Source organism: Salvia miltiorrhiza, chromosome 2 (genome assembly GCF_028751815.1).
Source record: "Salvia miltiorrhiza cultivar Shanhuang (shh) chromosome 2, IMPLAD_Smil_shh, whole genome shotgun sequence".
NCBI lineage: Eukaryota > Viridiplantae > Streptophyta > Magnoliopsida > Lamiales > Lamiaceae > Salvia > Salvia miltiorrhiza.
In genome coordinates this window covers 26,054,115-26,065,041 of record NC_080388.1, presented here as the reverse complement: position 1 = coordinate 26,065,041, position 10,927 = coordinate 26,054,115, and the positions used below count along the sequence as shown (strand labels likewise).

Here is a 10,927-nt window from a genome sequence, read left to right as displayed (position 1 = left end):
TTAGAAGTGTGATCCGGGGACGGTAGCCTTGCATGTAATCAACGGTTTGTATGCCACGGGAGTGGGTATAGACTAGTCTTGAGATTGCCTTAGGAATTATCTCATTAATTGAATTATACGTGTTAGTTAGGAGAATCTGTTGAAACCTCTGCCTTGGGAAACTTTATTTCTTCTGTTACTACGTAATTCTTACAGCTTGATTTCTTTTCAGTATTCCTTTATTTCAATTTAAATTTGTTTTCAAAAATCAAACCTTTACAATTCGGTTTTCCAGATAGAGTAAAGTGATTACGATTAGGCATTGATAACAATTAGTCCATGTGGATTCGACCTTGTCACTGCTATACTCAATTGCACCCGTACACTTGCGGCGTGTAAAGAAATTAGCGAACAATGATTCAGTTTGCCCGTTGGCTTGGGGGTACCTTGGCGTTGAGAAAGTTAACTTAATATTCCAAAACCTGCAAAAATCTTGAAAGTCTGCGCTTATAAATTGGGACCCATTGTCCGTGACGATCTCCTTGGGCACCTCATACCTACATACAACATTCTTCGAGATAAAACCTTTTACCTCTTTATCCCTAACCTGGTGAAAAGAATCTGCCTCGATCCACTTGGTGAAGTAGTCCGTCACGGCTAACATGTAGACTTTTTTCTCAGGGGCAACAGGTAGTTTGCCTACGATGTCCATCCCCCATTTCATGAAGGGCCATGAAGAAGTGATAGCTTTTAATGGCTCTGGGGGTAAGTGGGAGACTTGGGCAAATCGTTGGCACTTATCGCATCTCTTGACGTAGTCTACTGAATCGACTTTTATGGTGGGCCAATAATACCCACTAGTCAGGGCTGGATGGGCGAGGCTTCTTCCACCCGAATGGTTGTCGCATTCCCACTCGTTTTGCTCAGAAAGGACATATCTCGCCTCTGTAGGGTTAATACATCTGAAGTATGGGCCATTGAAAGAGCGTTTATATAATTTACCTCGGATAATGGAAAATCGGGCTGCTTGGGCTTTGAGTCGGCGGGCTTCATTTCTGTCATCTGGGAGTGTGTCTTGAGCTAAGTAATCCGTTATGGGGGGTCATCCAAGTTGGTTCGGCTGACACTTCATGGACTTGTTCCTCTTTATCCTTTTGAATCGCCGGCCATTGGAGGCAGGTTATCTGAATGACCTTTGGTTGTGTGGTCTGGATGGATGACCCCAAGTTGGCTAGTGCGTCTGCATGGCTGTTATCCCCTCGTGGGACTTGGCTCAGGGTAAAGTCCTCAAAGCTCAATTGTAACTCTTTTGTTTTGCCTAGATAGGCTATCATTTTGGCATCTTTGGCTTGGTAAGATCCTTGCATTTGATTGACCACAAGCTGGGAGTCACTGAACACATTGATTCGTTTGACCCCCATTTCCTTGGCCAATCCCAGTCCAGCCAACATTGCCTCATATTCCGCCTCATTGTTGGTTGCCTTGAATTGACACCGAATGGATTGTTCGACCGTGTCACCCTGAGGTGAAATGAGTACCAAGCCAAGCCAACTTCCCCTCATATTACTGGACCCGTCAACATAAAGTTTCCAAATTCCTGTTTGATCGGGTCTTTCGGTCATGCAACATATTTCCTTGTCGGCCTGCATGGTAAGGTTAGGAGTGAAATCAACAATGAAATCTGCTAGTACCTGAGACTTGAGGGCCGTTCGGGGCTTGAAGGTAATATCGTATTCGCTTAGTTCCACTGCCCATTTGGTCAATAGACCCGATAGCTCCGGCTTGTGTAGTATGGCTTTGAGGGGGTATATGGTCACCACTGAGATCGGGTGACATTGGAAGTAGGGTCGAAGTTTTCTTGCTGTGTGGACCAATGCAAGGGCTAGCTTCTCAAGTTGGCTGTATCGGGTCTCCGCATCTAGAAGGGACTTGCTCATATAATAGATCGGTGACTGCTTCCCTTCGTCCTCTCTGACCAATACGGCATTGACAGCAGTCTCAGACACGGCCAAATACACAAATAGGACTTCATGGTCTTTTGGTTTGGCCAGAAGAGGCGGGTTGGTCAGGTATTGCTTGAGTTGTTGTGATGCCTCCTCATACTCCTCTGTCCACTCAAAGGTTTTTGATTTCCTAAGAGTGTTGAAGAATGGGTGACACCGCTCTGAGGATTTTGAAATGAATCGGCCCAACGCGGCTATCATCCCAGTTAACTTCTGTACATCCTTGATGCATGTTGGGGATTGAATCTTCATGATGGAGTCGATTTGGGCCGGGTTGGCCTCTATGCCCCTTTGGGTGACCATGTAGCCTAAAAATTTCCCTGCATTGACACCAAAAGAACATTTAGCAGGGTTAAGCTTCATATTATATTCCTTGAGACTCTTAAAGGTTTGGTTGAGATGGTCGATATGGTCCTTTGCTTGAATTAATTAGACGAGCATGTCGTCGATGTAGACCTCCATCGTCTATCCTATCAGGTTTGCAAATATTTTGTTGACCAGGCGTTGATATGTTGCCCCTGCATTTTTCAACCCGAATGGCATAAAGATGTAGCAATAAAGGTCCATGTTGGTCATGAAGGCTGTCTTTTCCTCGTCATCAGGGTGCATTCGTATCTGGTGGTACCCTGAGTAAGCATCCATGAAGCTCAGGAGCTCATGGCCGGCGGTTGCGTCCACCAACATGTCGATGTGGGGCAACAAAAATTAGTCCTTCGGGCATGCCTTGTTGAGGTCTGTAAAGTCGATGCAGACCCTCCACTTGTCATTTTTTTTCTTTACTACTACCACATTAGCGAGCCATTAGGGGTAATGGAACCTCTCGGATCAATCTGTTCGTCAAGAGCTTTTGAACCTCTTCGTTGATAACTTGATTTCTTTCAGGAGCAAATTTCCTTCGTCTTTGCTTTCTTGGTGGATAGCACGGATTAACCTGTAACCTATGAACAATAACATTTGGGTCAATGCCAGTCATGTCCGCATGGGACCAAACAAAACAATCCTAGTGTTTAGATAAGAAGTTGATAAGCTTCTCTCGGGAGTCGGGGTCAAGTTGTGCTCCAATCCGAACTTTGTGGTCCGGATGGTCCATGTGGATTTGGACTTCATCTATCTCTATAGCTTCTTCCTCGATCAAACTACGTGGTCGTTTTGGGCGAGCGGGTCGATCATATTGATCTTCTATAATAGCTTTGTTTCCAGGATGACTTTGGGGCGGGCTGGTGGGCTGCGACCTGCCTTCGGGCTCATATGTTCGTGCAGGATGATATGATGAGGAGGGTTGATCCATCTTTGGGTGGGTCGAACCATCTTGCTGTAATTGCAATTGAGTGGTTTGCTTTACCTTCATGGTCGTTTGGTAGCATGCTCTAGAATCTTTTTGCTCGCCCCTGATCTCCTTGATGCCCCATTTAGTTGGGAACCGGATGACTTGGTGGTAGGTAGATGGCACTGCTTCCATATCATGGATCCATGGTCGACCTAAAATGACGTTGAACGCGGAAGGGGCGTTGATCACTAAGAACTTGGTTGATTGATTCACCCCTTCGGCATAGACAGGAAGGTCAATCTCCCCCATCGTGGTCTTGGTCTCACCACTGAAGCCTAGGAGCACCGTGGATTTTTTTTATTATTTTGGACTCGTTCAAGCTCATCTCCCTGAAAGCATCAAAAAACAAGATATTGGTAGAACTACCATTATCGATTAGAACACGCTTGGTCAAACAATTTGCAATAAAAATTGAAATAACTAAAGCATCATGATGAGGGTGAAGAAGATTGTCTGATTCAGTTGTATGAAAACTGATTGTTTGGGTCGGAAGGGTTGAAGCGGTCTGGCAGGTGATCACTAATTTACTTAGCAACTAAACCGCAACTAAAACGGTGTAATTGTAGCACAAATGTAGCAATCGAGTATCGTATCCACAGAGACTGTAAAATGAAATTACTCTATCTATTTCCTAAACAGACACTCACAGTAAACAGGCAAAACAAAAATGAAGGTGAATTACGAACTAAATTTAACCAAATAAAAACTAAAGAGCATATAAATACTGATAACTAACTCAAATATAAGGAAAACTCTGACCCTAGGGATGTACTTTTACTAATCAACTACATGCATTTAATATATTGATTCAATTACCAATTTAATCCAACCCTGATGAGAGATCACAGAACTATTCACAAGCTTCTCTAACGAACACCTATGAAAGTAGATTAATTTACCCCCCTTCACATTTAAGATTCCAAGGGATAAATTAACTCCCAAGCGTACACAAAGAATAGCTCCCTACAGTTTCACCTATCTCATTCAAGTGTCAAGGCTACTACTATAACATGCATTCCTGAATCGTCTGAAAGACCCCGCGTCAACGGATAACAAGTGCAGAAGAAATAAGTTCAGAAACACGAAGATAAAGACAAAGGCCGAGAAGAAAACGAAGATGAAGATCAAAGAAGTTCAGACATGCAGACTGCTGGAGTCCCATAAACACTTGTGTTTATGTGTTTTTATTTTTACTCCTTTGTATGTTTTACTATGTACCTTGTACTTTAATTGATTTCTCATCAGTTATCGTTAATGAAATGAAATGAACTTCTTTTGATCTCAACCTGAAGATAATTTCTTTTTGTCCAGGCTCTGATTATTTACTTCAATTTTGTCTTCATTCAGTTCGTTTGAACTGTCATGTTTTTTCTTCGAGAATGCAAATTTATAGGTTATCTTGTTAAGGGAGAAAAGTATTCACCCTGTTTAGCAACTTGTTGTTCTTGCTCTGTCTTTTCTTGTCTTAGAAATGCTGTGTGGTTTTGGCATCATCAAAAAGGGGGAAATTGTTGGGAACTTAATGAAATATCCTAATCATAGTTTTGATGATATCAAAATCAATAGGTTTCACTTGTAATAGACTAGAACTGTTCGAACTCAAGAGTTCTTTTTCTAGTTTAGTTGTTGTTCTGAAGACTGAAGACTGAAGACTGAAGACTAAAGATGCCGATTGATGTGACGATTAAGGCAAAGTCAAATACTGATATTTGACTAACCAGTCCAAGAATCAGTTACGACTGATTACTTAATACAAGGCCGCGTGGATTTAGCGGACTATCACTAAAGTTAAGTATCAGTTAAACATTCTTCCTCGGACTGGAACTCTAAAGTTTAAAGCAAGCCACGCACTCCAGAAGTACAGCCGCATTAAATGCAGAGATCTTAGGATCGTCCTTTCTCTGCAGAGGCCATTCCTTTTGGTGATTACCCTTTCAGAGATGTCTTATCTCCTGCTCCTCAAAGTAGCCGTTCTTACCAAACAAATGAACCTCGAAGGTTGAAGCCTCAGCCAAAGTTCAAATTACTCTCTAATAGAAGAATTCTTGAAGACCATTTCAGCCAACGGATCTATTCAAGACGTCTCCTATAAATAGAGCTCGAGGATCACTTCAATCTTCACCGATTCAACTACATAAGCTGAAACGCTTCCGAATTCGTTACTCAGCATTCAAAGCCCTCCCAAAGTTTGAATCGAAGAAGAGAATCACAAAGCCAAAAATTAGTCACTGTTACATACATTCTCTTAGAACTTAGGTAAATATTGTATATCCAAAGTGACTCAACCTAAAACACCTCTAGATTGACTTGCAATAGGACAAGAACACTCTAGCAATGGTAACTTGACCCAAAGTCGTCTCTCAAGGAAGATCTTAAAGGGCTTTTAATTGTATCTTAATAAAGCGGTAAAGATTGTATTGAAAACTGTAAACTTAAACTAAAGCTTGAAATTAAACTTAAGAATTAACTAGGCAGAAAAGAATTAAACTAATGCTTGTACCTAAAACTTAAACTTAAAACTTAATCTTAAAATTAACTAGGCAGAAAAGAATCATTAACTAGGCAGAAAAGAACAAAGTATAAATACTTAAGCATAAATAAATTACTAACCCTAGGCAGAATTAAAAGGTAAAGTAAAGGCGACTAAGAATTAAAAGCTACTACGCTAAGAATTTAAATAACTATAATTAAAAGCTTCGAATCTAATTTGACATAAACGAAATTGCATAATTGAAAGCTTAACATAATTTATAACGAGGCAAAAAAATTAAAGTAAATACGAAATACCATAAAACGTCGCGATGATGAAATCACTGTCACTTGATTACAACTCGTAACGAAGAACTAACTAAAACTGAATTGAAAGCTAACTAGAACAAAAACTCGAAACTAAAAAACTATGAAAAACGAGAATTAAACTAAAGATTGTTTTGATTGCCTAAGGTCGAAACTATTCTTGTCCGAAGGCTAAAAGATTATTTCTCATGATAAACGTTAAGCCCTTTATATAGACCCCCTTTCATTAAACCCTAGTGTCAATAAAAAATGGCCCAGCCAAACTGGGCCTAAGAGATAAATATCAAAGTAGGCGTGTGCGCACAGGAGAGTGTAATGGATAACGTGCTCAGCAAGTCTTGGCAGCTGTGGCGAGTCATGGCAGCTCTAGCGAGTCATGGCAGAGCTGGAAGTCAGCTCTGGAACAGTGTTAGCGTAGGTAGCTCTGGAGTTCGTCAACTCTGAAGATGTATCAGCTCTGGACGAATAAATGCCAGCTCTGTAGATTTAGCTCTGCACACATGAATGTCAGCTCTGGCCATGGAAGTCTGGAAAGTCCGCTCTGTCGAGATTGGTCAGTTCTGGAGCTCGGCTCTGGCTCTGGCACAAGAAATCCACTCTAACGAATGGACTTCAGCTCTGGCGAGGCAACAGAGTATGCGCCGTCAGCTCTGGACACCACTTTGAGCCTAAAATAGCCATTTCTGATCCAAAAACTCGAACAAAACATTCTTCCTCCTATTAAATCAAAATCTCCTACAAAGCATTAAACAAACCCATAAACACACCAACTTCCAGAATATTTAAATCATAATTAGCACAATCAAACCCCCAAATTAAGGACAATTAGGCATAAATCACAAAGCCTAGGTATAACTGATTACAAAAAACTTGTTATTTGTAATCTAGTTGGCAAGTTTTCGAACCTCTTTTCAATCGACCGAATCGAGAGTTTGAGTTGTAAGAAGTTCAGACCAGTGCTCTGCCTCCGAAGAGATCTTAGTGCCCAGTGTGCGCTAAGAGTGAGAAATCCAACTAGGTGTGTTGGTACATAAGATAGGATCTTCAGTTGTCCAGGTTTGTTGTGCACCCGTAAGCACACGCCCAGGTTTGTTGTGCACCCGTAAGCACATGCCCAGTGAAGTTGTCGGTCTGATCAACTGACCGTGGATGTAGAAAGTGTTTTTCGAACCACGTAAAAATCTCTGTGTTATTTACAACTTTCAGTATTTAACTTCTTACTTGTGTTCAAACTTTCTTAAACTGAAAACTGATTAACTGCAAAGAGAAACTTAACCGTTTACAATGTGTTTAATCTCACATGCTATTTCAAAACAAAATTTTTCCGCTGCGTGTGTTATTAGTCTAACTGATCTATCTTCAGATAGTCATTAAGATTCATAAGATCTCTCTATTTAACAAACTCAACTGAAGCTTTACGTGTATCAGTTAAAGTCTTTGACTTAACTAATAACTCTTTATTGAAGAGTATTCAGTATCAGTCGTCAACCTTGTTTAGATAAAACTCTTTTAAGTAAAAAGGTTGACTCAATTTGTATTTCAAGTTTATTTTTAAAAAATAACCTATAGGTGTATTCTCCCCATACACCTATTAGAGACCCTCCGGACCTAACATCATGGAATCTGAGGACCAAGAGCAAAAGTTAAAAACCCATGAAGTTAAAAACCATGATGATTTCCCCCAAATATTCGAGAGAGAAGATCTGAAAAATGGAAGCCCAATCTTTTGAACTTGAATCGACTGGATTTGGATCCAAATTCCCCAGTTGCTGGTAGCCTTTCTGTCCACCTCCAATAGTTCATCATCTCCCAACTGCTATCATAAGCGAGCAGAGGTCATAATCCACCTCAGTTATTTGCATTGGAGGCAAGAGGCTACCCAACTGAATCAACAAGATCGACATGTATCAACAGATTGTTGTCTGCTTCTTTTCCTGAGAGCCAATGGACCCTTGAAGTACACGCTTAACATTTCCAAGAGTCCTGCAACTGTATATACACTGTCAATGCCATACACTAAAAATTTGAACGTAATCACAGCTAAATAGAAATTCAAACTCCCTTTGAAGTTTTCTTTGATGAATGGATGGAATCTCTTCCTTGAAGTTTTCTTGATTTCTGGTGCTCAATTCTGATGGGGCAATCCACCCTTGGAGCCTTCTGATGCCTGAAATCGGACTGAGTTGGTAGAGCTCGGTCAAGCCGAAAATCGACGGCTGAGCGACGAGAGTTGGGGACTGCCGAGAAAAGCGACGGCTCCCCTTCTCTGCCGAATAGAGTTAGGACGAAGGCGGTGAGCCTCATTGCTAACCAGAGCATCCAAACGAGTAGGACACCGGCGCTGGAAAGGCGTACGGACAGTAGAGCTCGAGCTTGTTCGAGCACAGGGCTTAAGCCAGAGGAAGAGGAATGGGGTTTTCACAGCAGTGGTCGTGGCGATAGACGGCGATGCTGCCGGAATCTGCAGAATATCAGCTGTGATTTACGAGGTAAGAGCTAAGGCTCGATATTTAGCATGTTGGAAGGGAAATCGATGGAGGAGTTGTGTGCCGAATTTTAGGGGCGAGCCACGACTTTGCTGAAATATCAGAACTGCAGATGTTTGGGGAGAAGATCATCGCGAGAGAGTGAGATTTCCCAGATCCACACAGATCGGATTTTCCTGTTATCTTTCCAATTTTTGAGTACAAAGAGAGGTACACAGATCGAATTTCCCAATTTTTCCCCAGATTTCTCAGAAATTCGTTCCTTCTTATTGGAGAGTCTTGTCGGTTTTCATAGCCGCTTCCTCAGCCCAAAATCCCTTCCTCCCTCATTTCGCTAAAGATGAATAGGACCCAAAGCTATTCTTTGTTTAATTCAGAATGTGGAAAATAAAAGAACATAAATCTAAATCCTGATCTGGAAACTGGAAGCCCGAACAGGGAAACCTCCTGCCGAAATCTGAAAACCCAGACATAAACCTCTACCGTCGCCGCATACTGAAAGAGAAAACCACCGGAAAACTTTGCAGATCGAATCTCCCCTATTTTTTTATTTTTATTTTTTTGGTAAGCTCGTCGGAACTCACGACATAACTTTGATTCTTTCCCACAGACGACGCCAATTGATACGAATTATTCTTCCATCACAATTTCGAATCGAATCTCGAATCGAACAAAATATTCGATTCATTTACAACCCTACCTGCGACATCCTCACCTGCAGCCCCTTTTTCTTTTTCAAACCAAGACCATGTCTTAAGTACAATAGCTTGTCAATTCAACCACCCTACACAAAATCTGTTGCCCTCCTTTAAACAACATCAGCTAGCAACTCTCTTCATTATCACTGAAGAAAACCCATGAGAAGAACAGGAAACCTTCATCATTCTCTTCCATCATTCAAGGTAAATCTTGCTAGAATCTCCTCCCTTTTTCCTCTATGATTTATCCTACATTCATTAAAATGAGCAGCTTAACATCATTTCAATTCTCGTTTGCCTCCCCTTCCACCAAAGCCAAAGGATGCAGATTTGAAAACTAACATAAGAGAAAACTAGCAAGTACATATCATTTCAAAAGGTTTCATCTTTGAACATCTATGCCTATTTCATTTTGCATATGATTTACACACCTTTCATTTAATCAGCAAACCAATTTCAGTTACACATATTATTGCTATGAAGTAGATTCATGAAATTGTTAGACACATATGTAAGCACACGATCATATCATCATTTCGTGTGTATATATATATATATATATATATATATATATATAAGATACATTTTTGGGCAAAGACTACGACTATACTTTTGTATACAAGATAGAATGATTTCAAGAAAGGATTTTTATGAGTTTACGATCACCTGCTGTTTGAATGTGTTGGTGTGGTGAGTGTTTTCTGTCGAGCCTGAGTCGTCGAGTCGTCGGCAGCGGCGGCGGCCTTCATGGTTGCTAGCCGGACTGATTCAGTGAGAGAGACTTGAGGAGAAATGGGTTGGGGCGGTGGTTGGGTTTTCATATAGGGAGGCTAGGGCGCGGCGGCCCTGCCGCTGTCGTCTGGCCACGGACGGAGGTAGAGCAGTGTAGAGAGGGAGGAAGCGACGAATCTCGCCGTTTCCAAGGAGAAAGACGTCGCGGACGGTGTGAGGTGTGGGTTTTGATTGTGAGAGAGAGTAGGAGGCGGCGTCGCCTGATCTACGGACGACGGCCGAAGATTCGAGGGAGAGGGGCGAACCGGCGGTGGCTGGTGTTATGAAGAAGCAACAACATAAGTCAGAGATATAGGAGAGAAGGAAGTCGCACTTTCAAAAGGAAGAAACGTTGTTTTAGTTAAGAAAGTCTATATAATTGAGAGAGAGAAAGGAAAATAGCATAGAAGATATTTTTACTCTGTAAACTGACAGTTATTCTGTTACATTCTATCAATTTCAATTTCATATTCATCTTCTTCATTTCACCTACATTTTCACAAGTGCACCGCCATTGTTATCTCTTGTAGTGACCAGCTCTTTTATCAGTATTTTAATTACAGTATTGTGTGTTTAATTTTTCTATCTGCCAGTAACTGAAGCGTTTTATGTTTTCATCTATGTTTATGAATTTCGAATTTTGGAGACAGAGTCACTACACTAGCAAGTATGCATTTATTTATCTTCGCGTGTTTAAGACCGCGATGAGAATCTTTGAGTTGATGAATGATTATTATTCTTCAAAGTTATAACCAACTTAGCTAAGTTGGGTTATTTATCAAGAGGGAGTTTATTTCATATTGTTACTTAAGTCGTGAATTATTTCCGACTTTGAAGCTAATTAAATCTACGGATTTAATTTAAGTA

General features: G+C 41.1%; 1 protein-coding gene and 1 long non-coding RNA gene across 2 annotated transcripts; both read right to left on the bottom strand.

The window, feature by feature from the left end:
- Positions 1 to 446: 446 nt before the first annotated feature.
- Positions 447 to 2,666, bottom strand: LOC131008197 (uncharacterized). The gene is made up of 5 exons (XM_057935088.1): positions 2,608 to 2,666; positions 2,439 to 2,500; positions 1,105 to 2,302; positions 572 to 941; positions 447 to 461 (listed from the first exon to the last, which is right to left on the bottom strand). The coding sequence occupies exons 1-5, from the start codon at positions 2,664 to 2,666 to the stop codon at positions 447 to 449; spliced, it is 1,704 nt and encodes a 567-aa protein (XP_057791071.1).
- Positions 2,667 to 7,600: 4,934 nt separating this feature from the next.
- Positions 7,601 to 10,330, bottom strand: LOC131007618 (uncharacterized). Its single transcript, XR_009096185.1, has 2 exons — positions 9,956 to 10,330; positions 7,601 to 9,538 (listed from the first exon to the last, which is right to left on the bottom strand). It is a non-coding gene; the product is annotated as an uncharacterized LOC131007618 (long non-coding RNA).
- Positions 10,331 to 10,927: the final 597 nt, after the last annotated feature.